The sequence below is a fragment of the Heptranchias perlo genome, chromosome 3, assembly GCF_035084215.1.
Source record: "Heptranchias perlo isolate sHepPer1 chromosome 3, sHepPer1.hap1, whole genome shotgun sequence".
NCBI lineage: Eukaryota > Metazoa > Chordata > Chondrichthyes > Hexanchiformes > Hexanchidae > Heptranchias > Heptranchias perlo.
In genome coordinates, this window is record NC_090327.1 from 123,782,723 (window position 1) to 123,797,520 (window position 14,798).

The 14,798-nt window shown below is 45.0% G+C and overlaps 1 protein-coding gene across 2 annotated transcripts in view; it reads right to left on the minus strand.

Annotated features, from left to right (window-relative positions):
- Positions 1-14,798, minus strand: part of znf516 (zinc finger protein 516) — a 189,912-nt gene that overhangs the window by 28,625 nt on the left and 146,489 nt on the right. For both annotated transcript variants that reach the window (XM_067981937.1, XM_067981936.1), the window contains exon 4: positions 11,695-11,799. In XM_067981937.1, the coding sequence (XP_067838038.1) occupies positions 11,695-11,799 (105 nt within the window). The remainder of the gene's footprint in view (positions 1-11,694; positions 11,800-14,798) is intronic.

Genomic DNA, 14,798 nt, shown 5'->3' on the forward strand with positions numbered 1-14,798 from the left:
GGCCGAGTGGCCTTTTCATGTCCTTGGCTGTTCTTATGTGAGTTTTAAAATCGCTTTATCCTAGAGCATGCTTTAGTTTTTGAAATCTCCATGTTCCTCCCGCTTTTTTTTTTGCACAAAACCAATTTTTAAAAAATGTTTGCTGCCCCAAGACTGATCGTTGATTGGAGTCATCATTTCACATCTCTACCTCAGGCCGGAAAAGGGTGACTGGGAGTGCTGAGGTATCATTATCTCAACACTTTTAGCATTACTTGCTGCTCACTATATACTTAGATATGAACAGCTTGTTTTACATACTTTCCATCCATAAAATATTCATGTTCCACATTCTGACCACTTAAAATCACTGTAGGATCTGGATGAATGAAGGCTAATCCATATGAATGCAGATCTTATGAATCTACCATGGGTTTTATGGCCCAAAGCAGCACTCCTTCAGGGTATAAAGGAAAACAGAGAGAAGCTGTGTACCTGTCACTTTAAGAATTTTGTGGCTACAGGGCAACATTTTTTAAGGTACAAGCAAATGACCTGTGACCCATTTCGGGTGTGTTTTTTTGAGCTAAATCCACAACGCATGGGAGAAAATATAAAAACAGAGGAGTAAGAGATGTTTGTAGCATTTGAAAAACTATAACTATCTGTTCACAGCATTGGTATGAATGACAAAGGCCATTCAACTCATCTTTCCAGAAGGAATCTGCACCCCCACAGCATAGATTCCAGGGTGTTTTGCCTCCACTGTTTTAACTGGGTCTGTTCCACATGTTAATCACTCTTTGTGTAAACAAAACTTCCTGACATCAGGAATTTATGTTTCACTACATTTACCATTTGCTACTTTGAGCCTCTTTGTCTTAGTTTAGCTTGAAGGTAGTTTTCTGTATTTATCGTCTCCATCCTGTTTACCATGTTAAATGTTTTTATGAGGTTCTCTTTTATTTACAGTACCTCTTTAAAAACGCTAAATAACCCAAGTTTCTCCAATCTTTCCTAACAGTCAGCCCTCTGGTGTCAGTAATTAGCTTCATGGTTCTCCTCTGTATTACTTCCAGGGCTTCATTGTTCCCATTGTGTCTCAGTGAACATACTTGGGCACATGCTTGTTAATTTTCTAACCTTGAGATGCATAATCACTTGTCGAATGGAAAGCTCCTGCAGTTTGTGCAGGAAATGCCTCTTCAATGGAGCTCATGTCACACATAAACATACTCCTCTTAGGGCAATTCTTTCCTTGCAGTTCTCATGCAGAGAGCCTCCTGCCCTTATTAATGATCTATGTTGAAGGAGTTTCACCTCTTGGGAATACTGTAACGGATTATTGCTTTGTGCCGTGCTTTGGGCCCAAGGCAGATGGAGTATGATATTTTTATTGGCCCCAGCCCCAAGTATTTGTACACTAGTTTTGTTAAATAGTTGTTTTTAGTCAGAGAACTTTGTTAACTAGCCTTATGGGATGTCTGCCTAGGTAATTTTCCTCCCCAATGAAAACACATGTGAAAGAGATATTGACCAGGGATTATATTAATAGATCATTTCAATATACGGTGTTTAGAGACACACAGTACTTGTGATTTCTTTGCATGACCTACTTGAGGTCCCAAAACCTCAACTGTAGTAACATTCTGTTTTTATTTTTAAATATATACAGAGTAAGATACTTGTTTGCACGAAATGATACGTACCCCATGTAAAAATAGTGAGAACTATCTGTGGTTAAGGTGTAGCAGGAAAAGAGAGGAGAAAACAAGAGGTATTTTGATCAGAATTAGGACCCAATTTCCTCCCTCATGGTCCAAGCAGAGATGAACCAGATCGGCACATACCATAGAAATGTGGTGAGAATGTGGAACTCGCTACCACAAGGAGTAGTTGAGGCAAATAGCAGAGGTGCATTTAAGGGGAAGCTAAATAAATACATGAGGGAGAAAGGGATAGAAGGATATGCTGATAGGGTGAGATGAAGTAGGGAGGGAAGAGGCTATTGTAGAGCATAATCACCGGCATAGACCAGTTGGGCTGAATGGCCTGTTTCTGTACTGTAGTTTCCATGTAACTCGATGTTGCTTAGAAACTAAAACCTCAACTCAGTGGAGTGATGGCTAAAAACAGAGTTGATGGCTGTCTTCCATGCTCAACATTATAAATTTCCTCGACACGTTTTACACTAAATGCATTCGAGCTTTAAATCTAGCTCAATTTTTAATGAATTTTTTTTTTCCCAGAAAGGAACTTCTCTTCCTGCCAGGCAGGAGTTCATATTTGTAGGGACATTTTTAGAAAGTTATTTTATTTAAGTCAAGAAAAACACCCCATTTATGTGGGGAAACATAGCGTGTTCATTATTTTTTTATTAATACCTGAGGACAAATTGTCCTGAGTGAATCCGATCGTAAGTGTTGCTCTGTCTGCAATATAAACAAGCTTAATGATTATGATCAGACTCACTCAATTCAGTTGCTTGACTTATAAACAAAATAATTTCTAACTACTCTCCTGCATCCTAAGTTTCTGTGTCTGGGCAGAAACCTACCCGAGCAGCTTTCTATTTAAAAACCTGACTGTCAGTGTGTGTTTTTGCCCCTATTTTTATCTCTGAATCAGACTGTTTGCAATCTTGGCATCCTATTCAACCCTGAGATAAACTTCCAATCCTTCACCCTCTCCATCGCAAAGACCGGCTAATTCCACCATCGTAACATCACCCAGTAGTTGGATATTAATTTGCACTCCTGTTCAGAGAGGCACTGTGGCAATGAGCCATAAAACCCAGGAACTTCCGGTCTCTGCTCTGCACTGAGCTAGCTGATCTATGGGGTGAAAGAAGGATTGTCAATTGACTTTGGTGCCCTTGGACTAGGATGGGGAAAATCAGCACGGATCTGCGATCTTGATTTTGTACAACCATGCTTAATGGAAAATGTATGTTTGTAGACACTGAGGAAATACAAGGTTAGGCTTGGCTGCTGCCCATCTGCTGCTGAAACCCTCATCCATCCTGAACCCTGTGCTCCACCGACTCTGGTCTCTTGTGTATTCCCCCCCCACACCCCCCTACCGCCCCCTCCATTGGCGGCCGCACCTTCAGCCACCTAGGCCCCACAATCTGGAATTCCCTCCACAAACCCCTCTGCCTCCACTTCCCTCTCTTCCTTTAAGATGCTCCTTAAACACCACCCCTTTGATCAAGCTTTTGGTCACCCCTCATAATATCTCCTTCTTTGGCTGACTGTCTATTTTGTTGATTATCGCTCTGCAAAGTGCCTTGGGACACTTTTTTATGTTAAGACTCCACATGTCCTGACCTTTGTCGTTAGATTATTATGTAGCACCTTATCGAAGGCCTTCTGAAAGTCCATGTACACCACATCCACTGCACTGCCCTTGCTTAGTCTTTCTGTTATTTATTCACAGAATTCAATAAGGTTGGTAAAACATGACCTTTTTTGGAGAAATCTATGCTGACTATTTTTAGAAATACCTATATTTATGCCCCCTGTTCTGGAATTATCTTTCTTGGTTCCAAAGTGGATGACCTCACACTTGCCCACATTGAACTCCATTTGCCACAGTTTTGCTGACTCACTTAATCTGTCCATGTCCCTTTGTAACTTCCTGCTCCCATCTGCACAACTTACTGTCCCTTCTAACTTAGTGTCATCTGCAAACTTGGATATACAACTCTCTATTCCTTCAACCAAGTCATTAATATAGATGGTGAAAAGTTGAGGCACGAGATCAGGGGCACGATTTTAATAAGGCGGCGGGAGGGTCAGCGGACTCGTGGCAAACCCGAATAATAAAATCTTACCGTTCCCCACGTGATCACGACTTAATTGATGCCCCTTAACGTAGTTTCCGGGTTTGCCGTCCGAAAGCTGCGTAGCAGGCGGACTGTGCACCCGCATGACCTGCTGTCAGCTGGACTGTCTATATGTAAAGGGCCATTGCACCAATGGCTTTTGCTGGAGCAAGGGACAATCACACAGATGAGGGGCAAGTCAGCTCCAAGATTCAGTGACGCCTCACTTGAGGTGCTGCTGGCCGGGGCGAGGAGGAGGAGGCAAATATTTTACCCGGCCGACAGGAGGAAGCGCCCTGCCTCTCCAAAAAATGGCCTGGCTCAAGGTGGCAGAGGAGGTCACCAGCAGGAGCAACATATCCCACATCTGGGTCCAGTGCAGGAAGTGTTTCAATGACCTAACAAAGTCAGCAAAAGTATTACTGATTCTCCTCCATTCCGTGTTGCACATCACTCCAACATTCACCCTCTCACATCATTCTGCACTGCCAACACTACTCCATCACATCACTCCTCACACCCACTTAAGGCTCATCCTCAACTTACCTTCGCTTCCTGAGCACTTGCTCACCTCCCCATTTCTGAACCCACCACTACCACTCACCCCGATCCTGATCCAATGTGATGTCTCTGTCTGATAGTCACCCTCTGATGCACCTCTTTCAGGGTCAGCCTCACCCAAACCAATGACCACTTCACCCTCACTCACTCACACGTCTGTACTTTCCCCCCTTCTAGGAGAAGTGAGCGCAAAATGCATGCGAGAGGGCGAGGACCGGAGGAGGGCCACAGCAAATAGTGGTCCTCACAGAGGCGGAGAAGGAGGCCCTGAAGATCAGCCGCACCCTCGAGTGCCTGTCCGTCGGGGATGCCGAGACTGGCACCCCACAAGCGTGTGGTGACACAACTTTAACATTCATCACACACAACATGAATTGATGTTAACAATGATTGGCACGTTGAACACCTCAGTATGGTCATTGCAACATGACACATCTGCGTTGATGCTTAATATTGCCTTCTGTTCTCTTCCAGGCCCTTCAACGACCAAAGTGACGGGAGAGGGTGATTCCTCAGAGGAGCTCTTGGCCTACGAGGGTGCACCGTCACATCTTAGTGAGTCATTCACCAGTGCAGATACACACACCTTGGTGGGGCCTCGTACTCAGTTAGTTGGGTTAGCACCTGGTGAGTCACCATGCACAAGTGAGCACGAGCAGACACTGGTGGCAGGGGCAGCTATGGAGAGTCCACTTCGGTGGGCGCACTCCTCTCCAGGCTCTGCTCAGCTGGATGATGATGCTGAACCCTGGGGGCCATCCTTTAAAAGGAGAATGATCGAGGGACAGCAGCACATTTGCGAGGTACTGGAACAGGTGCCACACACACTCTCCACAATAGCGCAGAGGATGGAGGAGTCCAACTCCTGCATTAGTGGATTGGTAGTGCAGGTAAGTGCGGGAATGTCTGCGATGGAGAGAATGGCAGCCTCCATTGAGCTTCAAGCACGGCTCACAAATGAGTCCATTTAGGCCATGACAATGGCCGTTCTGACTCAGGGTGAACAACATTCTGCCGCCTTAAACAGGCAGACTGAAATTTTACAACTGGGCTTCCAAGGCATCGTACATGTCCTCCAAACAGTAGTTCAGCAGGGTGGTAGGAGTGATGTGGCCCTGGCCCAGGAGAGGGATGATGGCAAAAGGGGACCTGGAAGTGAGGTCACCACTCAAAGCGCTCTCACGTCTCACCCGTTGCCCCCCTCTCAACCAGCACCCGCAATGCTGCCTCCTCTCTAGGTGGCTGAGTCTGCCCCTGCACAGGTGCAGATGGAGCAGTCTTTGGCTGGGCTGTCACGGGCTCCAAAAGCCAGAGGGAGTAGACCCAAAGCATCTCAACAGTCTGGACATGAACAAGAGCAACCTGCCACTACCTCTGCTGCAGCCACAGGGGATGCAGCACGTAGAAGCTGTAGGAAGAGAAAGGCTAAGGTTTTGTGATCATGAAGGGTATGCACAAGGGTGTCTGACAGACGGTCACGTTTTTCATTTATATTTGTTTTTTGTTAAGTTCACATTAAATGTTATCATTCTCACCACTACTGCCACGTATTACCCATTCTTGGCTGTCTTTTGTGATAGCGCCCTTTCATGTGCTTCATCATGAACGGCGAGACTTGATGCCACCCAGTGGGCGCATTTACAGAAAGTGTCTGTGTAGTTATAGGACTGTTTTGTGCAGGGGGAGGGGGTGGATGGTGTTGGTACTGCTCTTTCCAGTTGGTCTGAGGACTGGACTATTCTCACTTTGCAGATGTCCTTATGAGAAGTGTTCAAATATTAGCAACTCCCTGGCCTCGCGAGCAGCCAGGTGAGCCGCTGCTCTGCCCATGGATTCCTCCTCATCCTCATCCTCGTCCTCCTCCTTCTGGTCCTCAATGTTGATGGCCGATGTGGATGCTGGATGAGGGCATGGGGCCTCATCAACCGGTAACCCTCTCATTGGGTCATGTTGTGCAGGACACAACGGACGACTATAATGTGACCCACTCTCGCTGGTGTTTATTGAAGCGCTCCCTCAGACTGATCCAGGCACCGAAATCGCATCTTCAGCAGTCCTATGGCATGTTCAATGACAGACCTGGTGGTGATGTGACTGTCGTTGTGTCGACGCTGTGCCTCACTGATGGGGTTCCTCAGAGATGTCATGAGCCACATGTGCAGGGGGTATCCCTTGTCTCCGAGGAGCCAGCCCTTAAGGCTGTTTGGTGCGTGGAAGAGGCCCGGGATGTTGGATTCCCTCAGAATGAAGGAATCTGTCAGGGAATCTGTCACGCACATGAAGAAATCTTTTCCTGTGGTTAAAAACGAGCTGAACGTTGATGGAGTGATACCCCTTTCTGTTGATGAATAGTCCTGGCTCGTGTGGAGGTGCTCGGATTGCTATATGCATGCAATCGATACGCCCTGTACATGTGGGAAGCCAGCCACAGAGTGGAAACCCACTGCCCCCTCCGTCTGGCTGAGGTCATCGATGGGGAAGTTGACGTGGTGCGAGGCCCGGCGAAATAAGCTGTCGGTGACCTGTCTTATGCACTTGTGGGCAGACAAGTGAGAGAACCCGACTATGTCACCGGTGGTGCCCTGGAATGATCAGGAGGCGAAGAAGTTGAGGGCAGTGGTCACTTTAACTGCGACGAGTAATGAGATATCGCCAGGCCCAGCCGGGAGCAGCTCGGCATGAAGGAGGCTGCAGATGTCTGCGACCACCTGGCGACTCACTCTGAGCCTCCGTATACACTGCTCCTCAGAGAGGTCCAGGAAGCTCAGCCTCGGTCTGTAGACCCTCTGACGAGGGTAGTGCCTCCTGCGACTTCGCTCCCTCTGTTGTTGCCCTCTGTGCTCTTGTGCAGGTCCCTGTGGCGCAGCAGTGTGTTGTGGAGCTAGAAGTGGCAGAAGTGCACGCCGTGCCAGACGAGGATGGTGATGTTGCTCATCCTCGGGTGCAGTGGTGAATGCAGCCATGGCGCCCTCCCCCCCCCCCACATCCTGATGGTGTCAGTTGGTAAATATGTGTAAACAGAACAATTCTGAGTATGAACCAAGAATTTTCAGACTAAACACAAGGATCTCCCAGCCAAAAGTTTGTCTGAGAGAACTGAGTGCCCTGCTGCAATAACTCACCTTTTATCCCCATCTGTCAACCAGGGATTTAAATGTCCAAATGGCTGCCGGCTGCAACACACAGCATGGGAAACACGTTGAGGCAGCGTTGAAATCACTTGCCAGCATGATTAATTACATTAAGACAGATTTCAAGTACTTTAAGTACTTGAATTGTTAGTCTAAATATTGTCCCGCTGGGTTTAATTGCCGGCGGGACCTCCGGGTTCGGGAACGGCGCGCGCACCCAGATGGGTCTGGGTTATGCACGTTTCTCGGCGGGTTGGAGCCGGGATTCATTCCCGCTCCAGAAATACCCGATTTTGTTTGCTCCCCCCCCACCGCCCCCAACCCACTCGGACTTCAGAGATAAAGTCGTTCCCCAGATCCCTGGGGAACACCACTTGTCACATCCCACCAAACAGGAGTATGTACCATTTATCCTCACTCTTTATCTTCTGCCTCCCAACCAATTTCTAACCCAAGTCAAAAGGCTACCTCCAATTCTGTGTGCTTACAGTTTTGGTAATACTGGCATAGAGCAGCACCTGTTTCTGTGCTGTAGATTCTATGTAATTCCATGCAGAGTGGCTGGCTTGCAATTACAACGTGCCCTCAATGTGTTCCCACTTCTCCGCAGCAGGTAAAACGACAGCTCTGATCAGAGGCTACGCCACGCATAATAGAATTTTACTTATTTATTTTTCAAGTATAAGGCGGGGATGTAACTAATTAATTTTAGAAAAGGGTTACAATTTTAAGATGTGAACTCTGAGACAACTCTGTTAAATCCTACGGTGAGAATGTGGAACTCGCTGCCACATGGAGTCGTTGAGGTGAATCGCAGAGATGCATTTAAGGAGAAGCTAGATAATCACATGAGGGAAAAAGGAATAGAAGGATATGTCAATAGAGTGAGACGAAGTGAATAGAGTGGGAGGAGGCTCGTGAGGAGCATAAATACCGGCATAGACCAGTTGGGCCGAATGGCCTGTTTCTGTGCTGTAAATCCTGTAATTCTATCCTGGAAAGCTCCTTTAGAACTCATCTAATGCAGCAATAAGCAGGTTACGTTACCAACTGAGGATAAAATTCTCATTTTTTGAAGCTATTATGGCAATTTAACAGTACAATCACAAAAGATACCAGCTACTAAGATGGTTAGCTTGTGGCCAAAAAATAGCAATTTGATACAACACTTAGAGCTGGAGAGTGTGCTAATAGCTGCCTGGAGCCACTGCCCTTTTTAATTTGAACATTTATGCTGAAGAAAGCAATCACTGACAACATTAATTATAAACATTTGAGTAAGAGTGCCCGCTGCTTGCATTACTTACCATTTGGCCTCTGTCACTTCGCATCACTCTGGCTTATCCATGCATCATTCACACTTGTAATGATGCACTTACTTATCTGACTGTCTTATATCATATACGGATGTCTTCTTCACAGGCAAAATCCACTGCAGGCTTAACTATCAGACTTGATTCTTAATGACTGTCTATAACTAAGGACTGCATTTGCTGAATTTTAGAATATCCAAGCATAAATAGCTAATGCTAAAACATCCCAATATAGTTTTACTTTTTAACTACAGTAATACGTATACTGTGCCGTCATAGCCAGTTTATAATGACTATCGAGGTGGGAGGGGAACTATCTTCACACAGGAACATGAGGAGGCCATTCAACCCCTCGAGCCTGTTCCACCACTCAATTAGATCATGGCTCATTTGTATTTTAACTCCATCTACCCACCTTGGTTCCGTAACCCTTAATACCCTTTGCCTAACAAAAATCTATCAATCTCAGTTTTGAAAATTTCAATTGACAGCATTTTGGAGGAGGGAGTTCCAGATTTCCACTATCCTTTGTGTGAAGAAGTGTTTCCTGACATCACCCCTGAACGGCCTAGCTCTAATGCACCCTTGTTCTGGACTCCCCCATCAGGGGAAACAGTTTCTCTCTATCTACTTTATCAACTCCTTTGATCATCTTAAACACCTCAATTAGATCACCCCCTTAATCTTCTATACTCAAGGCAATACAAGCCTAGCCTCTGCAGCCTGTCTTCATAATTTAACCCTATTAGCCCCAGTATCATTCCGTTGAATCTGCGATGCACCCCATCCAGGTGGACTGTACATTAAGCTGGCCTCTCAGTTCAGGTTCAAGTTTGAATTAGTCACTTAAAGTGACGCTCGCTTTTAAGATTACCTGTCCATAGTGATTACTGAACATTGATTTCAAAATTAGACAATTGAGACTTGAGGGGTATTAAGATATTACTCGGAATTGAGTCCCAACAACTGCCACATTAAATGTGTTTCACTGGAACTTTTGTCAGTCATCACAAGCAAATGGTCTCTCTAGACAGGTGACTATTTAGGACAAATATTTGCATAAACTGGGGATCAGCAACCTTAATAAAACCTTTTATGTAATTAAGTATAAAGCAATGCAAATTTAAAATTGTTGAAGTCCTTATTTAATTATGATATTTTGAAGAGACTTTTTTCCATCACTCAAAATTTCTATTTTATTAATTCACTGATAAACATGCTATTTTTCTAGTTCCTAAGAAGCAAAAAAAGTGTTCACCCATAAGCAGAGATTTTATTAGACTTTTTTTTATAAAAGAGGAAGGCATGTCTAGCGGGAATACTCTATCTAACTGAAAATGATAGATTTATTTTAAAAAGAAAGGAGGACGTGCAATTATATTGCACCTTTCAAAACCGCAGGATGTCCCAAAGCGCTTTCCAGCTAATGAAGTACTTCTGAAGTGTAGTCACTGTTGTAATGTAGGAACCGTGGCAGCCAGTTTGCGCACAGCAAGGTCCCACAAACAGCAATGTGAAAATGACCAGATAATCTGTTTTAGTGATGTTGGTTGAGGGGCAAAAATATTGGCCAGGACACCGGGGAGAACTCCCCTGCTCTTTTTCTAAATAGCGCCACAGGATCTTTTACATCCACTTAAGGGCAGACGGGTCCTCGGTTTAACGTAACATCTGAAGGACGGCACCTCCGACACTGCAGCACTCCCTCAGTAATGCACTGTGAGTGTTAACCTGGATTATGGGCTCAAGTCGCTCGTGTGGGACTTGAACCCATAACCTTCTTACACTACCTCTATTAAAATAGAGATTAATTTGCCGGCCAACACAGGACACTCCAGTGACATAAGTGATGGGAAGAGGCCGCCTTGCGTCCTAGAGTAGCTCCATTTGTTTTAATGGAGCACTTCAGACCAGAGCCAGGAGACTAGCTGGAGTTCCACCGATCCCAGAACAATACATTACATGCTGGGTACCGCCATGTCCAGAACGGAACCTACTTCTCCTCACTTTGCTTCCCCTTTAAAAGGCCAGTTACCCATCTTCAGACAAAGTGTCTTTAGCGCAGGCTCACACAGCAATGGCTACACGAGATATGTCTCCAAAATAAACAAACTGGCCGCCATGACCTGCAAATCTCCCCTCTCGTTATTTTGTTGACATTCCAAATAGCGCAGGCACAATCTTTTAAAACCAAAATTAATCCAACATCGAAAGAAATTAAAATTAATTCTCGAAGGAGCTGGTCCCCGCAGTATGATAAAAAAATCTGTGGAGTCCCTCTTGAGTTATTACGTGTCCATTTTGTCACGGATAAAAGTGAAGATAGATGAGGGAAGACAGACAGCACAGAAAGGATCACCATTGGTGGGGGGGGGGGGGGGGGACAGAAACAACAACAAAAAAAAATTATGAAAAGAAATATAACTCCTGCAAGTTAAGATATTTGAACAAACATGAAGCACGGCCAGTGATTACTGGGTCTGAAAAATCTATAATAGCTGTATCACTAAATGAGCCTGAACTTTGTGAGAATGCTGAAGTATATTAAAATGGATGTTATCTACGCTCCATTTTCATAGTGCTGTTGGCGAATGAATTCATTTACATGTCCAATTCGAACTGTGACAATGACATCTGATAAATATGTAAAAGGTTACTTTACAGCCCAAGAAACAATGACATTTGCTTATGGCAAATATGGCATTTTTACTGCAGAAATTAATTAGTATTACAGCCCTAGAAGACTTTGCACATGTCTGTCAATTAGAGACAGGGTTATTTTTACAAGAGGTGCTTAAGACGGAGAACGTTTCCTCCGTTAATAAGGAAATACGAGCAACCGAAAGGAACAGGAGGCAGTACAAGATAATGGAACAAACCCTACCTGTGTGAGACCTTGTGTGCGTCCTGAGGTGGCTGGGCTGGCTGAAGCATTTTCCGCACTCTCCGCAAATATATTCTCCGTGCCGGGTCTGAGTAATAAGTATCCCTGCGGTCATCAAGAATAAAAAAAATTGAGAAAAAAACATTATTGCCAGGAGAAAGCATCATTAGTATGTCTAATGTGTCATTATGTGAGGCTACCCTTCAGGCCCCGTGTATGACAACTGTCAGCCTTCATCACTGCAATCGCTGACAGGGTACAGCACGCACAGGACTGAGAGACGGCGTGAATTACATTGAATTAAAAGATGCGCCCTGTGATGTGCCCACTCTAGGACTGGCATGTCAGGTGTGTGCATTTCGGAGCAGATGGATCCACTCCTTCAGCCCATCACTCCAGCCTTGTCAAATGGCACATCAGGCAAATCAGACTGACACCAGCATGGCAGGGATAAGTCGCATGGATGATGGGAAGTGAGTGGAAGCAGAGCTTGACCATTCCTTCTGGGCGCAAATACCTTGGAGACGAATGCAAAGTGAGTGGAGACACCATGGGCTGATCAAATCCTTGCCTTCTACCTGCCCGTCATTGCTTCACTGACCTCAGACCTTCAAGGCACAGACTCTTCAGACATCTATGAATGAAAGTGTCATCACACAGACATCTCAAGAAGGGCAAGAAAAATTCCTGCCTCCTTCGCTTTGAGAAACAAGAGTAAACTGCTTAATTCAAAATGGCACTGCTGATGGGCAGGTTTATATCCTGCAATATATATTTTCATAACATTTCTGTTTGCCAAAAAAACAATAACAAACGTCAAAGAATTATTGGAATGAATAATGTTCACCGTCACATTTTCATGCATGTTGTCTACATTTCTATTACAAGTGCTTTACGCCTAGATGCTTTAGCAACGAAAACTACTCAGCAAAAACCCTGTCTAGTTTAATAAAAAAAGGACAAAACCTGTTTACAGGACAAGGAAATCATATCTAACTTTTTCATCTGAAACTAATCATACAGGCCGGAACTAAAAAGTATTCTAAATTTGTTTAACTCAACAGATTTTTATTCCAAATAATCCCTATCTTAATCTTCTGAATCGGTTTAGAGACATTTGAACTCGCTCCTGTTCAGGTTAAGGAAAAGAACATTATCGGCCAGAATTTACTGTGAGCGGTGAACAAACGGTGCCTGCCTTTCGTTAAGCTTGCCCTTGCCTACAGACTTCCCATGAGCTTTTGTGCTGGAAGTTACTGTAAGTTAGAAATCCAAACAGCGCGGCCCCCTCTACAGGGCATCTGGGACCTGTGTGAACAGGGCAAGCAACTGTGTATCCCCTTGACCAATCAGACTGAAGAATGAACTGTGCCGCGTCTGAACCAGGAAATGTAAATTAGAATAGTGAATTCAATGTCAAATCAGGTACCGAAAGCAAAATAAAGGGAGGGAAAGAAAGATCGGATTAAGAGAGAGAGAAAAAAAATGACAGAAAGAAAAAGTAAAACAAAATGTTAATCTTTTTAAAATTCCCCAACAACAATTAAAACCTGAAGGAATGATACTCCACATTTGTAATAGTTAATTTTCAGTGCCAGAGAGGTTAATTGGTGGTAATTAACACTTATCACATTGTTAAAAGGGTACTTAGACTGAAATGGACAAGCCCTAACTTTCTGTGGTGGGTTTGGTTTGTATCTACCATAGAAATACAGCAACTTCACGCCATTCAATGCATTTCAATGATGAGGCAGACAGCGAAATCCCATTTTCGCAAAGCTAATGGCGGAACATAAGAAATAGGAGCAGGAGTAGGCCATCCAGCCCCTCGTGCCTGCTCCGCCATTCAACAAGATCATGGCTGATCTTCTACCTCAACACCATTTTCCTGCACTATCCCCATATCCCTTGATGCCTTTAATATCTAGAAATCTATTGATCTCTGTTTTGAATGTACTCAATGACTGAGCCTCCACAGCCCTCTGGGGGAGAGAATTCCAAAGATTCACCATCCTCTGAGCGAACGGCGCATCTCGGACAGCAACTTTTGGATTTTCGCGTTTAACCGCGCATCTGCTCCTCTGCTGAAGTTGCTGTGTGGTTTGCGCATAAATAACGGTGAACGCCATTAGCCTCACCGTTACTTTGATAGCAAATTCTGGACCAACATGCCCCCTCCTCCGTCATTATTGCCTCAGTAACGCTGGATGCTACTTACACCAGCATTCAACAGGTGCAGAGTGTTACTAGGCGATGGGAAATGTGGAGGAAGTTTTAAATACCTGCAGCAGGCACTATAATGGACTCAGGAAGCAATACAGTGCAGTGGTTCCTGGTGGTCTTTTTAATGTCACACAGCACTTTTTGTTTTGCTAGAAGAGGTACAAGATTATGGTCCCTCATTCATTCGCTTCAAAAAAGTAATTCATTGTGTAAACTCCTTTTGAGATGTTTTGATGTGAAACGCACTATGTAAATTCAAATATTATTTAAGTAAGGTGAAAAGTACATTTTTTTATTTGTTCATGGGATGTGGGCGTCGCTGGCGAGGCCGGCATTTATTGCCAATCCCTAATTGCCCTTGAGAAGGTGGTGGTGAGCCGCCTTCTTGAACCACTGCAGTCCGTGTGGTGACGGTTCTCCCACAGTGCTGTCAGGTAGGGAGTTCCAGGATTTTGACCCAGCGACGATGAAGGAACGCCGATATATTTCCAAGTCGGGATGGTGTGTGTGTTGGAGGGGAACGTGCAGGTGGTGTTGTTCCCATGTGCCTGCTGCCTAAGTCCTTCTAGGTGGTAGAGGTCATGGGTTTGGGAGGTGCTGTCGAAGAAGCCTTGGCGAGTTGCTGCAGTGCATCTTGTGGATGGTACACACTGCAGCCACGGTCCGCCGGTGGTGAAGGGAGTGAATGTTTAGGGTGGTGGATGGGGTGCCAATTAAGCGGGCTGCTTTGTCCTGGATGGTGTCGAGCTTCTTGAGTGTCGTTGGAGCTGCACTCATCCAGGCAAGTGGAAAGCATTCTGTCACACTCCTGACTTGTGCCTTGTAGATGGTGGAAAGGCTTTGGGGAGTCAGGAGGTGAGTCACTCACCCCAGAATACCCA